Genomic DNA, 19123 nt, shown 5'->3' with positions numbered 1-19123 from the left:
GAGCAGAGACCGGCACAGGGAAGCATTCCTGGTGCAGAGACCGGCACGGGGAAGCAGTCCGGAGTGGGGACCTGAGAAGGGAAACAGTCGTGGAGAGGAGACCTGCACAGGGAAGCAGTCCCAGAGCGGAGACAGAACGGGGAAGCAGTCCCGAAGCAGAGACTGGCACGGGGAAGCAGTCCCGGAGCGGAGACCAGAGAGGGGAAACAGTCCCGGAGCGGAGACCAGAGAGGGGAAGCAGTACCGTAGTGGAGTCCAGAGAGGGGAAGCAGTCCCGTAGCGGAGACCAGAGAGGGGAAGCAGTCCCGTAGCGGAGACCAGAGAGGGGAAGCAGCCCCGTAGCGGAGACCAGCACAGGGAAGCAGTCCCGGAGCAGAGATCAGCACGATGAAGCAGTCCTGGAGCGGAGACCCCGGAGCAGAGATCAGCACGATGAAGCAGTCCTGGAGCGGAGACCGGCACGATGAAGCAGTCCCTGAGCGGAGACCAGCACGATGAAGCAGTCCCGGAGCGGAGAACGGCACGGGAAAGCAGTCCCGGCGCGGAGACCGGCAGGGGGAAGCAGTCCCGGAGCAGAGGCCGGCACAGGGAAGCAGTCTTGGAGTGGAGACTGGCATGGGGAAGCAGTCCCAGAGCGGAGGCCAGCACGGGGAAGTAGACCCGGAGTGGAGACCAGCACAGGGAAGCAGTCCCGGAGTGGAGACCAGTACAGGGAAGCAGTCCCGGCACGGGAAAGCAGTTCTGGAGCAGAGACCGGCACGTGGAAGCAGGCCCGTAGCGGAGACCAGAGAGGGGAAACAGTCCTGGAGCGGAGACCAGAGAGGGGAAGCAGTACCGTAGTGGAGTCCAGAGAGGGGAAACAGTCCCGTAGCGGAGACCAGAAAGGGGAAGCAGCCCCAGAGCAGAGACCGGCACAGGGAAGCATTCCTGAAGCGGAGGCCGGCACGGGGAAGCAGTCCCGGAGCAGAGACCGGCATGGGGAAACATTCCTGGAGCGGATACCGGCACAGGGAAGCAGACCCGGGGTGGGGACCAGAGAGGGGAAACAGTCCCGGAGCGGAGGCCGGCATAGGGAAGCATTCCTGGAGCGGATACCGGCACGGGGAAGCAGTCGCGGAGCGGGGACCAGAGAGGGGAAGCAGTCCCGGAGCGGAGACCAGAGAGGGGAAGCAGTCCCGGAGCGGAGGCCAGAGAGGGGAAGCAGTCCCGGAGCGGAGACCAGAGAGGGGAAGCATTCCCGGAGCAGAGACCGGCACGGGGAAGGAGTCATGGTGTGGAGACCAGCACAGGGAAGCAGTCCCGGCACGGGAAAGGAGTTCTGGAGCAGAGACCGGCACGTGGAAGCAGTCGCGGAGCGGAGACTGGCACGGGGAAGTAGTCCCGGAGTGGAGACCGGCACGGGGAAGCAGTCCCGTAGCGGAGACCAGAGAGGGGAAGCAGTCGCGGAGCGGAGACCGGCACATGGAAGCAGTCCTGTTGCAGAAACCAGCAAGGGGAAGCAGTCCTCGAGCGGAGACCGGCACGGGGAAGCAGTCCCGGAGAGGAGGCCAGCCCAGGGAAGCAGTCCCTGAGCAGAGACCGGCATGGGGAATCATTCCTGGAGCAGATACCGGCATGGGGAATTATTCCAGGAGTGGATACTGGCACGGGGAAGCAGTCCTGGAGCGGAGACCAACACGTGGAAGCAGTCCGGCACGGGAAAGCGGTTCTGGAGCAGAGACCGGCACGGGGAAGTAGTCTCGGAGCGGAGACTGGCATGGGGAAGCAGTCCCGGAGCGGAGACCGGCATGTGGAAGCAGTCCTCGAGCGGAGACCGGCACGGGGAAGCAGTCCTCGAGCGGAGACCGGCACGGGGAAGCAGTCCCGGAGTGGAGTCCTGAGAGGGGAAACAGTTGTGGAGAGGAGACCTGCTCAGGGAAGCAGTCCCAGAGCGGAGATAGCATGGGGAAGCAGTCCCGGAGCGGAGACTGGCACGGGGAAGCAGTCCTGGAGCGGAGCCCGGCACGGGGAGGGGACCGGCACAGGGAAGCAGTCCCTGAGCAGAGACCGACATGGGGAATCATTCCTGGAGCAGATACCGGCACAGGGAATCATTCCTGGAGCGGATACCGGCACGGGGAAGCAGTCCTGGAGCGGAGACCAGCACGGGGAAGCAGTCCTGGATCGGAGACCAGCACGGGGAAGCAGTCCCGGAGCGGAGACCGGCATGGGGAAGCAGTCCCGGAGAGGAGACCGGCACAGGGAAGCAGTCCCTGTGCAGAGACCGGCATGGGGAATCATTCCTGCAGTGGATACCGGCACGGGAAAGCAGTCCTGGTGCAGAGACTGGCACGGGGAAGCAGTCCCGGAGCGGAGACCAGCACGGGGAAAACAGTCCCGGAGCGGAGACCGGCACGGGGAAGCAGTCCTGGATCGGAGACCAGCACGGGGAAGCAGTCCCGGAGCAGAGACCGGCACGGGGAAGCAGTCCCGGAGAGGAGACCGGCACAGGGAAGCAGTCACTGTGCAGAGACCGGCATGGGGAATCATTCCTGCAGTGGATACCGGCACAGGGAAGCAGTCCTGGTGCAGAGACTGGCACGGGGAAGCAGTCCCGGAGCGGAGACCGGCACGGGGAAGCAGTCCCGGAGCAGAGGCTGGCACGAGGAAGCAGTCCCGGAGCGGAGGCCGGCACGAGGAAGCAGTCTTGGAGTGGAGACTGGCATGGGGAAGCAGTCCCAGAGCGGAGGCCAGCACGGGGAAGTAGACCCGGAGTGTAGACCAGCACAGGGAAGCAGTCCCGGAGTGGAGACCAGTACAGGGAAGCAGTCCCGGCACGGGAAAGCAGTTCTGGAGCAGAGACCGGCACGTGGAAGCAGTCGCGGAGCGGAGACTGGCACGGGGAAGTAGTCCCGGAGTGGAGACCGGCACGGGGAAGCAGTCCCGTAGCGGAGACCAGAGAGGGGAAGCAGTCGCGGAGCGGAGACCGGCACATGGAAGCAGTCCTGTTGCAGAAACCAGCAAGGGGAAGCAGTCCTCGAGCGGAGACCGGCACGGGGAAGCAGTCCCGGAGAGGAGGCCAGCCCAGGGAAGCAGTCCCTGAGCAGAGACCGGCATGTGGAATCATTCCTGGAGCAGATACCGGCACGGGGAATCATTCCAGGAGTGGATACTGGCACGGGGAAGCAGTCCTGGAGCGGAGACCAACACGTGGAAGCAGTCCCGGCACGGGAAAGCGGTTCTGGAGCAGAGACCGGCACGGGGAAGTAGTCTCGGAGTGGAGACCAGAGAGGGGAAGCAGTCCCGGAGCAGAGACCGGCTTGGGGAAGGCGTTAGTCCCGGAGTGGAGACCGGCATGGGGAAGCAGTCCCGGAGTGGAGACCAGAGAGGGGAAGCAGTCCCGGAGCAGAGACCGGCATGGGGAAGGAGTCATGGTGTGGAGACCGGCACGGGAAAGCATTCCTGGTGCAGAGACCGGCACTGTGAAGCAGTCCTCGAGCAGAGACCGGCACGGGGAAGCAGTCCTCGAGCGGAGACCAGTGAGGGTATGCAGCCCCAGAGCAGAGTTTGGCATGGGGAAGCAGTCCTGGAGCAGAGACATGCATGCGGAAGCAGTCCCGGAGCAGAGATCGGCATGGGGAAGCAGTCCTGGAGCGGATACCGGCACGGAGAAGCAGTCCTGGAGCGGATACTGGCACGGAGAAGCAGTCCCGTAGCGGAGACCGGCACGGAGAAGCAGTCCTGGAGCGGAGACCTGCACGGGGAAGCATTCCTGCAGCTGATACCGGCACAGGGAAGCGGTCCTGGTGCAGAGAACGGTACGGGGAAGCTGTCCCGGAGTGGAGACCAGAGAGGGGAAGCAGTCCCAGAGCGGAGACCGGCACGGGGAAGCAGAGACCGGCACGAGTAAGCAGTCCTGGAGCGGAGAACGGCACAGTGAAGCAGTCACGGAGCGGAGACCAGCACGGGGAAGCAGTCCTGAAGCGGAGACTGGAACGGGGAAGCAGTCCCGGAGCAGAGACCGGCACGGGGAAGCAGTCCCGCAGTGGAGACCGGCACGAGGAAACAGTCCTGGAGCAGAGACCGGCACGGGGAAGCAGTCCTGGAGCGGAGACTGGCTTGGGGAAGCAGTCCTGGAGCGGAGACCGGCACGAGGAAACAGTCCTGGAGCGGAGACCGGCACAGGGAAGCAGTCCTGGGCAGAGATCAGCACAGGGAAGCAGCCCTGGGCTGAGGCTGGCGCAGGAAGAGAGTTCCAGAGAAAACCTATCTTGGAGCAGCTGACAGTCGGTGCAGAGCAGACTAAAGGTTTGGAGCAGAGCAGGACTGGGGTCGCTGGACTGGGGTCTGGCGCGGGTGGTCAGATCACATGCGAAAGGCCCCACGTTGTGTTTATTTGTATTATGTTTATCTGATTATAATGTCTACCCTTTTAACTATGTTTTCTTTCTAACTTATACAATGAATCACTGTAAAGTAATGTAACCACTTTTCTTGTTTATACCTCTTTGTGTCTAAGACTTGTACCTAGGTATTTATATCTAAGATGGTGCCATAAGAGGTAGATTTGTAAAACTTTTCACTATACTCTTGTACTTGAGTATATGTGACAATAAAGGATCTTCCAATTCATGAATGATCGACTCCATTGATTAGTCAATTCCAGATTAATCACTGTATTCACTATCTTGTCTTCGTTTACAAATATTCTGGGCCTCACCTCTGCTAGTTTTGATTGAAATTCCTATATTTCATCAAAAACTATAACCACTTCTAACAAGTTTTGTTTCTCCTTTGCACCAACAATTCTTAAAGCTAAAATCTTTCTTAAACACCGCTGCTTTAAAGTCTTTCTCATAATCCCACAGTGGACACAAGAAAAAGCAATAAAAACAATCAAGCGTTTCCTCTAAATATCAAAGTCTTCCATTTCAGTGCTTTCGCTACTTCAGCAATATAGAATCATAGAATCCCTCAAGCGCAGATAGAGGCTAATCAGTCCATTGAATCTGCACTGACTCTCCGAACAACACTATGGGGAACTAGACCCAGCTCCCACCCCATCTCTGTAACCTTGCATTTACCACAGCTAATCCACCTGGACATTGTGGGGGAATTTAGCATGGCTAATCCACCTAATCTGCACACCTTTCAACATATTGCTGCATTCTTTACTGTGTTTTATTCTTAGAATTAAAATTCAGCCTATGATGATTCCCACATTCAAGTCCGATCCACTATAAATTCTTCCTTGTTTCCTAATATAATCTGACTGAAAAGGAGGCATTTTATTTGTGTGATGAACCATTCTGCATTTACCATTAATCACACTTCAAAAATGGTTGTTGCGTAAAATTGATATCACATTTTCAGTTTAGTTCAAATAACAACGTTTTTGATTCAAACATGGATATAAAATAAAAGCTAAAATGCTCAAGTGTAGGAATAAAAGAACATCAGGCATTATTCCAACTTCGCCACTATAATGTTCATATTGCAAATCATGGCAGCATAAAAAGGGAATCTGTTCAATTGTCTTTAATGTAAGAAAATGACAGAGGAAGATTATATATGACAAACCATTTCATCCTTAAAAACCTATTCAGTGAGATGGTTTGCCTGTCAAAGTAAGCAACAGCAAACCAAAGCTGTTTATAAAAATCAATTCCATCAATGTAAAATAATTTTAAATACAATCTAATAAAAAATTAGTCATCAAAATATAAAAATCAAGATTGAAAACTCGCCATTTTTTCCTTGTTTGCTGAATGCCCATCCACTGAAGTGACTGAAGAATCCATCATCTTAACATCCACAACACAAATTAAAATGCAATCAGCATCTTCCAGTATGTCTTGTTCTTCCAGAACATCATACTATTCAGATTAATATATCTATATTTTCCATTTTATTCCAACGAATAGACACAGAAAATTAGGAAATCACTTCTGTTTCTAAAAATTAAATTTTAGTATTTTTCATTAAATGTCAGTTTTGTTAAGGGGTTTTCTCTGCAAGGCTGAGTGAATTTTCTCACTGCGTTTGCCAAATTTTCCTCAGTAACTACCCAACCCACCCTTCTTGTCTGATTGGGGCCCCAATTTTTGATTTGAGTTATTACTGTCATGTGCCAAGATACAGTGAAAAATGTCCACCATGATGTCCAATTCCTTTTATACCCCCATTCCACATGCTGGTGACCTGAAAGCTCTCAGTCAGAGACTTGAACAATCCCTATCCATCATCACTCTCCTCTGCTTGGCTGAACTTGTTCTATCATTGAACAATTTCGCCTTGAATTTATCTCACTTCTGCCAAGCCAAAGGAGTGGCTATGGGCATCACATGGGTCCCAGTTATGCCTATTTATGGGATATGTGGAACAATCTTTGTTCCAGTCCTACACTAGACCCCTCCTACAACTCTTTTTATAGTACATCGATGACTGTTTTGGTGCCGCCTCATGCTCCTGCCTGTACTTTGAAAGATTTGCTAATTTTGCATCCTATTTCCACCCCTCTATAACTTTCACATAGTCCATCTCGACTCTTCCCTTCCTTTCCTTGCCCTCCATCTCCATTTCGGGCAATAAATTGTCCACTGCAATCCACTACAAAGCCAATGACTCCCATAGCTACCTTGATTACAGCTCTTCACACCCCACATCCGGTAAGGATTCCATACCATTCTCCCAGTTCTTTTGTCAATGTTGTATTTGTTGGAGGAATGTCACCGTCCAAAACAGTGCTGCTGATATGGCTTCCTTCTTCCATAACCGTGGCTTCATGCCCACTGTGGTTGATACAGCCGGCAGCCGCATCCAACCTAATCACCTGAGCTTCCGCCCCTGCCTCTTTCCATCACTCACAACAGCATGATTGGATACCCCTTGCCCTCCACTCTCATTCCAATAGCTTCTGCATTCACCACCATTTCAGACAATGGTGGTGAATTTTTCACCACCATTTCAAACAAATCCAGCAGAACACCACCACATCTTTCCCTCAGTCCCCCTGTCTGCATTCTGCATGGACTGTTCTCTCTAGGACACTCTAGTCTGCTCCTCAATGATCACCAACATGAACCCCCCCTTCCCAATGCACCTTCCCATGTAACTGCATGGAAGGGATCTGCCCCTTCACCACCTACCTGCTCACAATCCCAGGACCTATGAAAGTTTTGCCAGGTGAAGCAGCATTTCACCTGTATCTCCTCCAATTTGGTCTACTACATTCTCTGCATCCAATGTGGTCGACTCTACATTGGAGAAACCAAAGACAGTGGATGATCGCTTTGTAGAACACCTCTGGTCCGCGCACAAGTCCCTGACCTTCCCATAGATGGTCATTTTAACACAGCATCCTGCTCGCATGCCCACTTGTCTGTCCTTGGCATGCTGCAATGTTCCAGTGAATCCAGTGCAAACTGGAAGAACATGTCATTTTCAGGTTAAATACTGTACCACGTTCTGGACTTAGTTCAGCACCTTCAGATCGTGAACTCACTCCCATTCCTTCACTTTCTTTACTTATTATATTCCCTGTCACCATGTCCTTGCTCCGCTTGCCTCACTCCAGTGGGACCATCTATTCTTTCCAGTTTAGCAGGTGAACACACCATTGCTCTGCCATTCTCACACTCCAATCACTTAATCTGCACTATCAGCAACCTTTCTCCCTGTACTCCACTCCCACACTATAGCATAAATACTGTCCTCTCCATACTTCATGTCAGGTCTGATGAAGCATCAACTAGACTTGAACCATTCGCTTGCTCTCTCCACATGGATGCTGCCTGACCGGCTGTGATTTCCAGCATTTTTTGTTATCAATACAGATTCCAGCATCTGCAATAATTTGCTCTTGAGAAGTGTTGTCTTGCATGCTTTACAACCTAAATGTACTGTACAAGTGCATCAGGATTACAGAACAGAGTGCACTATACAATGTTACAGCTGCAAAGGTGCAGTGAGAGATCAACATTAACATTAAAGAGTTCTATTAAAAAGTCTGATAACAGCCTGGAAGAAGCTGTTCTTGAAGTTGTTAGAACATGTATACAAAATTTTACAGCTCCTGCCCAATGGAAGAGATGGAAGAGTGTACAATCGAGGTGGGAGGAGTCTTTGGTTATTTAGTTGCTTTCTCGATGTGGCGGGAGATATAGATGAAGTCAACTGATGTGAGGCTGGTTTGCGTGATGGGCTGGGCTGTGTTCACAACTCTGCAGTTTCTTACAGTCTTGGGAAGAGCAGTCGCCATACCACACTGCGATGCATCCAGATAGGATGCTTTCGATGGTACATCGATACAAATTTGTAAGTGTCTTTATGGGCATGCTGAATTTCCTTCGACCCCTGAAGTAGAAGAGACTTTGTCTGCTTTCTTAACTGTAGTGGCAATCTAACCAGGACAGATTGTTGGTGATCCTCACTCCTAGGAACTTGATGCTCTCGAACATCTCCACCTCAGCACCATTCTGCCACTTGCTGTACCCTGAACAATTTATTACTGTCAGGATATCCTGGAATGGACCTACATCCCTGGCACCAGTGCTGACTTTAACATAGGAACATAGGCTATTCAGCCTCTCGAGCTTTGTCCGCCATTCAATGAGATCATGGCCGAACACCATATGTCTGCCTTTAGTCCATGCCCCTTAATACATTCACTTAACAAAGATTTATCTATCTCAGTTTTGTGACAAATGATCTGGCATCATGGAATAATGCTTGTCGGACTGGAGCCCCGTGACTACTGGTGTTCCTCAGGGATCGGTGCTGGGCCCATTGCTGTTTGTTATCTATATCAATAATTTGGATGAGAATGTACAAGGTATCATTAGTAAGTTTACTAAAGACACTAAAAAAGGCAGTGTCATGGATAGTGAGGAATGTTCTCAGAGAATGCAGCAGGACCGTGATCAGTTGAGGAAGTGGACCAAGAAATGGGCAAATGGAATTTAATATAGATAAGTGTGAGGTCTTGCATTTTGGAAAATAAAATCAAGGTCGGAGTTTCATGGTGAACGATTGAGCCTTAAAACCTTGGAGTTCAGGTGCACGGTTCTCTGAAAGTGGAGTAACAGGTAGACAGGGCAGTGAAGGCGACGTTTGGCACAACTGGCCTTCATCAGTCTGGGCATAGAGTATAGAAATTGGGACATAATGTTACAGTTGTACAGGGATTTTGAGAGGCTGCACTTGGAGTATTGTGTTAAGTTTTGGTCACCTTGTTATACAGAAGACATTATTAAACTGGAAAGAGTGCATAATAAATTTACAAGGATGTTGCCAGGACTCAATGGTCCGAGTTATAGGGAGAGGTTGGACAAGCTAGGAAATTTTTTTCTTTAGAACATAGGAGACTGAGTGGGGATCTTAAAGAAATGTATAAGATCATGAGAGGCATGGATAGGGTGAATGCACTCAGCCTTTTTCCCAGGATTGGGGAATTGAGGACTAGAGAACATCAGTTTAAGGTGGGGGGGGGAAAAATAAAAGGGAACCTGAGGGGCATTTTTTTTTTTACACATAGGGTGGTGCACATATGGAATGAGCTGCCGGTGGAAATAGTTGAGGTGGGTTAATTAACAACATTTAAAAGGCATTTGGACAAATACATGGATCAGAAAGGATTAGAATGCTACAGGCCAAGTGCAGGGAAATAGGGTTAGCGTGTATGGTACTTTGATCAACATGGAACAGTTTGGGCCAAAAGGCCATTCTCTGTGTTGTAGGACCCTATGACTCTATCATCTGCTGTTTCTGAAAGAGAGTTCCAAGCCTCTACCATTCGTTGTAGGTGGAAGTGCTCCCTAACATCAAGTCTGGCCATAATTTTCAGACTCTGCCCACTAGTTCTGGAATCTCTAACTGTGGAAATACTTTAACTGCGTTGTCACTGCCTGTTAATATCTTGAAAACTTCAATCAGATCACCGTTTAAACTTCTAAATTCTAAAGGAAATGGGTCAAATTTTTACAATCTCCCCTCAAAATTTAATTCTTGGGCAGTAGAAAGAAGAAAATCAGGAGGGCAAAAAGGGAACATGAAATAGCTTTGGTAAATAGAGTGAAGGAGAATCCAAAGAGATTCTATCGTTATATTAGGAGCAAAAGAGTAACTAAGAGAAGAGGGCTTCTTAAAGATCAACGTGGCCATCTGTGTGTGGAACCATAGGAGTTATTAGATTTGGTACTGGGTAATGAACCTGCCAGGTGTTAGATTTGGAGGTAGTTGAGCACTTTGGTGATAGTGACTATAATTCAATTATGTTTACTTTAGCGATGGAAAGGGATAAATTTACACCGGAGGGCAAGAGCTACAGCTGGGGGAAAGGCAATTATGATGCGATTAGGCAAGATTTACAATGCATCGGATGGGGGAGGAAACTGCAGGGAAAGGGCACAATAGAAATGTGGAGCTTATTGAAGGAACAGCTACTGTGTGTCCTTGATAAGTATGCACCTGTCAGACAGGAAGGAAGCTGTCAAGCGCAGGAGCCATGGTTTACAAAGCAAGTTGAATCTCTTGTCAAGAGAAAGAAGAAGGCTTATGTTAGAATGAGATGTAAAGGCTCAGTTAGGGAGATTGAGAGTTACCAGATAGTCGTGAAAGACCTAAACAGAGAGCTAAGATGAATGAGAAGGGGACATGAGAAGTTGTTGGCGGATAGGATCAGGGAAAACCCTAAAGCTTTCTACAGGTGTATCAGGAATAAAAGAATGACTAGAGTAAGATTAGGGCCAATCAAGGACAGTAGTGGGAAGTTGTGCATGCAGTCAAAGGAGATAGGGGAAGCTATTTCATCAGTATTCACACTGGAAAAATACAACATTATAGAGTCATAGAGATATACACCACAGAAACAGACCTTTCGGTCCAACTCGTCCGTGCCGACCAGATATCCCAACCCAATCTCATCCCACCTGCCAGCACCCGGTCCATATCCCTCCAAACGATTCCTATTCATATACGACATCCAGGTGCCTTTTAAATGTTGCAATTGTACCAATCTGCACCACGTCCTCTGGCAGTTCATTCCATACATGCACCATCCTCTGCATGAAAAAGTTGCCCATTAGGTCTCTTTTATATCTTTCCCCTCTCACTCTAAACCTATGCCCTCTAGTTCTGGACTCCCCCACTTGAGGGAAAAGACTTTGTTTATTTATCTTATCCATGCCCCTCATGATTTTATAAACCTCTATAAGGTCACCCCTCAGCCTCTGAAGCTCCAGGGAAAACAGCCCCAGCCTATTCAACCTCTCCCCACAGCTCAAATCCTCCAACCCTGACCAACATCCTTGTAAATCTTTTCTGAACCCTTTCAAGTTTCACAACGTCCTTCTGATAGAAAAGAGACCAGAATTACCTGCAATATTCCAAAAGTGGCCTAATCAATGTCCAGTACAGCCACAACATGACCTCCCAACTCCTGTACTCAATACTCTGACCAATAAAGGAAAGCATACCAAACGCCTTCTTCACTACCCTATCTACCTGCGATCTACTTTCAAGGAGCTATGAACTCCTGCACTCCAAGGTCTCTTTGTTCAGCAACACTCCCTAGGACCTTACCATTAAGTGTATAAGTCCTGCTAAGATTTGCTTTCCCAAAATGTAGCACCTCGCATTTATCTAAATTAAACACTATCTGTCACTTCTCAGCTCATTGGCCCACCTGATCAAGATCCCGTTGTAATCTGAGGTATCGTCCTTCACTGTCCACTACACCTCCAATTTTGGCGTCATCTGCAAACTTACTGACTATACCTCTTATGCTCACATCCAAATCATTTATATAAATGACGAAAAGTAATGGAGCCAGCACCGATCCTTGTGACACTCCACTGGTCACAGGCCTCCAGTCTGAAAAACAAACTTCCACCATCACCCTCTGTCTTCTACCTTTGAGCCAGTTCTGTATCCAAATGGCTAGTTCTCCCTGTAGTCCATGAGATCTAACCTTGCCAACCAGTATCTCTTGGGGATCCTTGTCAAATGCCTTACTGAAGTCCATATAGATCACGTCTACTGCTCTGCCCTTAGCAATTCTCTTTGTTACTTCTTCAAAAAAGTCAATCACGTTTGTGACACATGATTTCTCACGCACAAGCCATGTTGACTATCCCTAATCAGTCCTTGCCTTTCCAAATACATGTACATCTTGTCCCTCAGGATTCCCTTCAACAACTTGCCCATCACAGACGTCAGGTTCACTGGTCTTTAGTTCTCTAGCTTGTCCTTACCATCTTTCTTAAACAGTGACCACATTAGCCAACCTCCAGTCTTCCGGCACCTCACTTGTGACTATCGATGATACAAATATCTCAGCAAGGGTCCCAGTTTCCCTATCTTCCTACAGAGTTCTAGGGTACACCTGATCAGGTCCTGGGGATTTATCCACTTTTATGAATTGCAAGACATCCAGCACTTCCTTCTCTGTCATATGGACATTTTCCATGGTGTCACCATCTATTTCCTACATTCTATATCTTTCATGCCCTTTTCCACAGCAAACACTGATGCAAAATACTCATTTAGTATCTCTCCTATCTCCTGCGACTCCACACAAAGGCCACCCTTTGTCCTTAATGTATTTGTGAAAATCCTCTGGATTCTCCTTAACTCTATTTGCTGAAGCTATCTCATGTCCCCTTTTTGCCCTCCTGACTTCCCTCTTAAGTATACTCCTACTGCCTTGATACTCTTCTCAGGATTCACTCGATCTGTCTTGTCTATACCTGACATATGTTTCCTTCTTTTTCTTGACCAAACCCTTAATTTCTTTAGTCATCCAGCATTCCCTCCACCTAGCAGCCTTTCCTCTCACCCTAACAGGATTATATTGTCTATGGACTCTCGTTATCTAATTTCTGAAGGCTTCCCATTTTCTAGCCGTCCCTTTACCTGCAAACATCTGTCCCCAATCAACTTTTGGTAGTTCTTGCCTAATACTGTCAAAATTAGCCTTCCTCCAATTTAGAACTTCAACTTTTAGATCAGGTCTTGTTGAGGAGCATACTGAGAAACAAGCTTCGAGACGCTATGGGAGTGAGGTTCACAAGAAAGAAGCGTTAGAAATTCTGGAAAGTGTGAAAATAGATAAATCCCTTGGGCCAGATGAGATTTATTCTGGGATTCTCTAGGAAGCCAGGGAGGAGATTGCTAAACCTTTGGCTTTGATCTTTATTTCTTCTTTGACTACAGGGATTGTACCAGAAGACTAGAGAATAACAAATGTTGTTCCCTTGTTCAAGGAGAGTAGAGACAACCCTTGTAATTATAGACCAGTAAGCCTTACTTCGGTTGTGGGTAAAGTGCTGGAAAAGGTTATAAGAGATAGGATTTATAATCATCTAGTGAGGAATAAGTTGATTAGGGATAGTTAGCACGGTCTTGTGAAGGCTAGGTCACGCATCACAAACCTTACTGAATTCTCTGAGAAGGTGACCAGACAGGTGGATGAGGGTAAAGCCACTGATGTGGTGTATATGGATTTCAGTAAGCCGTTTAGTAAGGTTCCCCATGGTAGGTTACTGCACAAAATATGGAGGCATGGGATTGTGAGCGATTTAGTGGTTTGGATCAGAACTTGGCCATTGGTGGTTGATTGGAAATATTCATCCTGGAGTTCGGTTGCTAGTGGTATTCCGCAAGGATCTGTTTTGGAGCCACCGCTGTTTGTCATTTTTATAAACAACCCCGATGAGAGTGTAGAAGGATGGCTTAGTAAATTTGCGGATGACACTAAGGTCGGTACAGTTGTGGATAGTGCCAAAGGATGTTGTAGGTTACAGAGGGACATAGATAGGCTGCAGTGCTAGACTGAGAGGTGGCAAATGGAATGTAATGCAGAAAAGTGTGAGATGATTCACTTTGAAAGGAGTAACAAGAATGCAGAGTATAGGCTCATGGTAAGTTTCTTGGTAGCGCAGATGAGCAGAGAGATTAGATTAGATTAGATTAGATTAGATTAGATTACTTACAGTGTGGAAACAGGCCCTTCGGCCCAACAAGTCCACACTGACCCGCCGAAGCGCAACCCACCCATACCCCTACATTTACCCCTTTTAACCGAACACTACGGGCAATTTAGCATGGCCAATTCACCTAACCCGCACATCTTTGTGACTGTGGGAGGAAACCGGAGCACCCGGAGGAAACCCACGCAGACACGGGGAGAATGTGCAAACTCCACACAGTCAGTCGCCTGAGGTGGGAATTGAACCCGAGTCACTGGCGCTGTGAGGCAGCAGTGCTAACCACTGTGCCACTGTGCCGCCACGCATGGTGTCCACGCATACAGATCCCTCAAAGTTGCCACCCAAGTTGATAAGGCTGTTAAGAAGGCATATGGTGTGTAAGCTTTTATTAGTAGAGGGATCGAGTTTCGGAACGACGAGGTCATGCTGCAGCTGTACAAAACTCTGGTGTGGCCGTAGTTGGAGTATTGCGTGCAGTTCTGGTCACCACATTATAGGAAGGATATGGACACTTTAGAAAGGGTTCAGAGGAGATTTACTAGGACGTAACCTGGTATGGAGGAAAAGTCTTATGAGGTAAGGTTGAGGTACTTGAGACTGTTTTCATCAGAGAGAGGAAGGTTGAGAGGTGACTTAATTGAGACATACAAGATAATCAGAGAGTTAGAGAAGGTGGACAGTGAGAGCCTTTTTCCTAAGATGGTGATGGCTAGCATGAGAGATCATACCTTTAAAGGGGTGATAGATATAGGACAGATGTCAGAGGCAGTTTCTTTACTCAGAATAGTAGGGGTATGGAACGCACTGCTTGCAACAGTTGTCGACTGGCCAACTTTACGGGCATTTAAGTAGTCATTGGATAGACATGTGGACGAGAATAGAATAGTGTAGAGTAGATGGGCTTCAGATTGGTTTCGCAGGGCGGCGCAACATTGAGGGTCGAAGCGCCTGTATTGCGCTGTAATGTTCTATGTTCTATGGGTGAAATACTAAATGAATATTTTGTGTCAATATTTACTGACGTGGATGACATGGAAACTAGGGAATTTGGGGAAAAAAACAGTGGTGTCTTGAAAACTGTACATACTACAGAAGTAGTGCTGGAGGTCTTAAAATGCATAAAAGGCAGATAAATCCCCAGGAGCTGATCAGGTATTTCTTCAAACTTAGTGCAAAGCTAAGGAAGCAACTGCTAGTCCCCTTACTGAGATATTTGTACAACAGACAGTCACAGGTGAGGTGCTGGAAGACCGAAGGTTGGCTAGTGTGGTGCCATTGTTTAAGGAAGGCTGTAAAGCCAGAGGACCCTCAGGTTCCCTTTCATTCTTTCCCCACTCTCACCTTAAACTGATGCTCTCTCATCCTCAATTCCCCAACCCTGGGGAAAAAGGCTGACCAATCAAGGCAAGAATGCCATACCCCTTCTTCATACAATATTATACACTTCTATCAGCTCCCCTTTCAGTCTCCTATACTCTAAAGATAAAAAGTCCTAGCTTGTCCAACCTCGCCCTATAAACTCAGGCCATTGAGTTCTGGCAATATCCTTGTATATTTCTTCTGCACTCTTTCCAGTTTAATAACATTCTTTATATAACAAGGTGAACAAAACTGAACACAATACTCCAAGTGCAGCCTCATCAAAAGCCTCCTTCACTGCCCAGTTAGCCTTATGTCAGTGGTGGGTAAGTTGTTGAAAGGGATTCTGAGGGACAGGGTTCACACATATTTGGAAAGGCAAGAACAGATTAGGGATAGATGGGAAATCATGTTTCACTAAGTTGATTCAATGACAAAGAAGATTGATGAAGACAGAGAAGGGGATGTTGTCTACATGAAGTAAAACTTTTGACAAGGTTCCACATGGTAGATTGGTGAGTAAGGTTAGATTGCGTAGGATCCAAGGGGAGCTAGACAATTGGATGCAATACTGACTTGCAGGTAGAAGATAGAGGGTCATGGTACAGAGTTGCTTTTCAAACTGGAGGCACTTGACCAGCTGTGTGCCACGAGGACTGGTGCTAGGTCCACTGCTTTTCATCATTTATGTAAATGAACTGGATTTGGATATAGGAGGCATGGTAAGTAAGTTTACAGATAACACCAAAATAGATGGTGTAGTGGCCAGTGAGAAAGAATACAATGGAACTTTAATCAGATTGGCTAAAAGGCTGAGGAGTGGCAGATGAAGATTAATTTGAATAAATGTGACATATTACATTTTGATAAGGCAAACCAGGGTAGGGTGTATACAGTTAATAACAGGGCCCTGGAGAGTGCTGCTGAACAAAGAAACCTCGGGGTGCGGGTCATAGTTAAGTGGAGACGTAGGTAGACAGGGTGTGAAGAAGGAATTTGGCATACTTGCCTTCATTGGTCAGAATACTGAGTATAGGAATTGGCTTGTCATGTTGCAGCTGTACAGGACATTGGTGAGGCCACTTTTAGAATGCTGCATACAAATCTGATCACCCTTCTACAGGAAGGATGTTGTTAAACTTGAGAGAGTACAGAAAAGACTTACAAGGATATTGCTGGAATTGGAGGGTTTGAGTTATAGGGAGAGGCTGAATAGTCTTGGGCTATTTTCCCTGGAGCGTCGAGGGCTGAGGGGTAACCTTATAAAAGTTTCTAAGATCATGTGGGGCATGGATAGGGTGAATACCCAAGGTCTTTGCCTAGGAGGGGGAAGTCAAAATCTAGAGGGCATAGATTTAAGATGAAAGGGGTAAGATTTAAAAAGGACCCAAGGGGTAACGTTTTCATGCAAAGGGTGGTGCGTGTATGCAGCAAGCTGTATAGAGGTAGGTACAGTTACAATGCTGTACCTGTATATGAATTGGGGGGGTGGGGGGTTTAAGAGGGATATGTGCCAAATGCTGGCAAATGGGATGAGTTCAGATTGGGATGTCTGGTCAGCACGGAAGAGTTAGACAGAGAGTCTGTTTCCTTGCTGTGTAACTCTATTACTAAGTCAAGGTAGCATTCTTATAAATCTACATTGTAGTCTCTCCAAGACAAATACATCCTCCCTAAGGTGCGTCCAGATCTGCTCACAGTACTCCAAGTGGGGTCTGACTAGGTGTTTGTATAGATTTAAAAGACTGCTATGCACACAGAACAGTGTTTTTAGTCCAGAGCTGTCCTGCGAGGTTTCTGATATTTGCCCCAGACATGGAAGGCGAAATTGATGTCCTACTTTGTGGGTAAGCACCTGGGGTTTTGCTGGATGAGGTTTTGCAGAGGCAGGACATCCTCCTTCGCTAACACCTGCAAGCGGAGGCCACAACACCAGACTTTGTCAGTCTTTTCAGAGGTTGTCACCCTGATCAGTGTCATCTCAGCTGTCTGGAGGAGTGCACAGCAATGTAGGAAGAAGTCAATGACCTCTACTCTGTTAGACTAAGTGCCACACAGTTCTCTCCAATACCTCAAACTCACTCTTTCTTTGCTACTGTACTCACTTCCCTTCAAGGTTCATGCTCTAAGAATTTCACTATTGCTTGCAACATCTTGTCTCACTTGCTCTCACCCACTCCAAGCAAACAACACTTACCCTGCATCCTGTGTGCTATCTACTCATTCACACAACACAAGTCCCTACCTCCACCAAAGTTACCAGCTCTTTCCAGGAGGAAAGCAACCCATGATAGGGCAGAAGAGTCAAGACAGGTGGTGTTTTGTCTGGTTCGGCTCTTCACCACTAATGAGTAGACTCCTGCCTCTGACGCCCTCCCCTCCCTCCAACCCCCAGAACTGCTGACTTACCCCAGTCAACAACGTGGGACTGGTATCAGAAGCTGTCTTGACTGATTGTGCCAAGACATCCTGACTGAAGATCACTCCCCTTGAACACATGTTGAATGTCAGTCTCCATGGACAAGGAGTGCATGTGGCTGGTTTCCCTGGGGCATGCCCTGAGATGCTGGTTCTTGGTATCAAACATAGAGGATGTGCGGAGCGAGCAATAAGCTGAGGTACCTATTCTGAGTAACATGTCAAAAATTCTCAGCATCTAGTTTACACATGGTGGGTGGTATTATCGAAAACTGTATATTAATGAGGTGAGATCTGCAGTTAATAAGGAAAACTTCCCCTTAACAGGTAACTCACTGCTGCCTAGGGAGAATCTCACTTCAATGTTTGGAAATTAGTTATAAGATGCAGTGAGTTGTTTCCAATATTGAGATAGGCCTCACTGGATTTCTCATGTGATTCTGCCACGTTTCTCGCCAGAGCACGTCATTCAAACCCTATACGACTATCCTATATCTTTCATTTTAACCCAAACATTATACAATTCATAGCAAAATAATCTTGACAGCAGAACTGTTGCCAACTAATTCCCACTGCACTTATCAATGTACCTGATAACACTTCTTAGAAACCTGATTTTTAATTAATATTCTGAGTGGAATCGCATCAATTCCGAAACAAACCTACCATGTTCTATAAGACAGATGGTACATTATTTTATTTAACACATCTGAAATATTGAGATAATTATCCATTATTAACAATCAACAAGTACTTACAGTGCTCATGGCATTTTGCCAATTTTTCCAAGTCATCCACATGGTAGTAATCATAGCCAGATGTGCCCAACACTTCAAATGGTAAATAACCTATTATTGGAGGTGCCCTAGATTAAGTACAAAAATCAAAAAAAATACTTTTAACATTTCACATATGTTATTTCTACAGAAACTGCTGAAAAGGCTCAGCAGGTCTGGCAGCATCTGTGGAGAAAAATCAGAGTTAGCGTTTTGGGTTGAGTGACTCTTCCTCAGAACTGTTCTGAGGAAGCGTCCCTTGACCTTAAACTTTAACTCTGCTTTCTCTTCACAAATGCTGCCTGATCTGCTGAGCTTTTCCAGCAATTTTTGTTTTTGTTTCTGATTTACAACATCCACAATTCTTTCAGTTTTTATCTTATCTCTACATCCCGATATGTACATTTTATTTCATCTTTACAAAAATGGCTTCCTCAAAATTGACAGAGAGGAGCTGGTGGATTAGCTTACTTGGATTTTCATAAGGCTTTCCATAAGGTCACATAAAAAGGTTAGCATATATATTTAAAGCATTTGGAAGAGTATCGACATGTTTGACAGACAGGAAACAAAGAGTAGGAATAAAAAGTTTTTTTTTCCCCC

General features: G+C 47.3%; 2 protein-coding genes across 4 annotated transcripts in view; one reads left to right on the top strand and one right to left on the bottom strand.

Annotated features, from left to right (window-relative positions):
* clocka (clock circadian regulator a) overlaps positions 1–19123 on the bottom strand; it is a 144516-nt gene that overhangs the window by 49501 nt on the left and 75892 nt on the right. For all 3 annotated transcript variants that reach the window (XM_043690694.1, XM_043690703.1, XM_043690712.1), the window contains one exon: positions 18503–18609. In XM_043690694.1, coding sequence (XP_043546629.1) covers positions 18503–18609 — 107 coding nt within the window. The remainder of the gene's footprint in view (positions 1–18502; positions 18610–19123) is intronic.
* On the top strand, positions 3095–4463 carry LOC122550117 (hyphally-regulated protein-like). The gene is made up of 2 exons (XM_043690725.1): positions 3095–3771; positions 3834–4463. Exons 1-2 carry the CDS (start codon positions 3095–3097, stop codon positions 4261–4263), a joined length of 1107 nt encoding a protein of 368 aa, XP_043546660.1. The 3' UTR covers positions 4264–4463.

This window comes from Chiloscyllium plagiosum, chromosome 1 (genome assembly GCF_004010195.1).
Source record: "Chiloscyllium plagiosum isolate BGI_BamShark_2017 chromosome 1, ASM401019v2, whole genome shotgun sequence".
Taxonomy (NCBI): Eukaryota; Metazoa; Chordata; class Chondrichthyes; order Orectolobiformes; family Hemiscylliidae; genus Chiloscyllium; species Chiloscyllium plagiosum.
The sequence above is the reverse complement of the archived record's forward strand: the minus strand, read 5'-3'. Positions and strand labels throughout refer to the sequence as shown.

Excerpts from the sequence above, each read along its gene's own strand:
- LOC122550117 (XM_043690725.1), top strand. The coding sequence starts at position 3,095 with ATGTGGAATCATTCCTGGAGCAGATACCGGCACGGGGAATCATTCCAG. Across the intron at positions 3,772-3,833 it reads CTGCAGCTGATACCGGCACA|GGGAAGCAGTCCCAGAGCGG; the intron begins GGGAAGCGGTCC and ends GAGACCAGAGAG.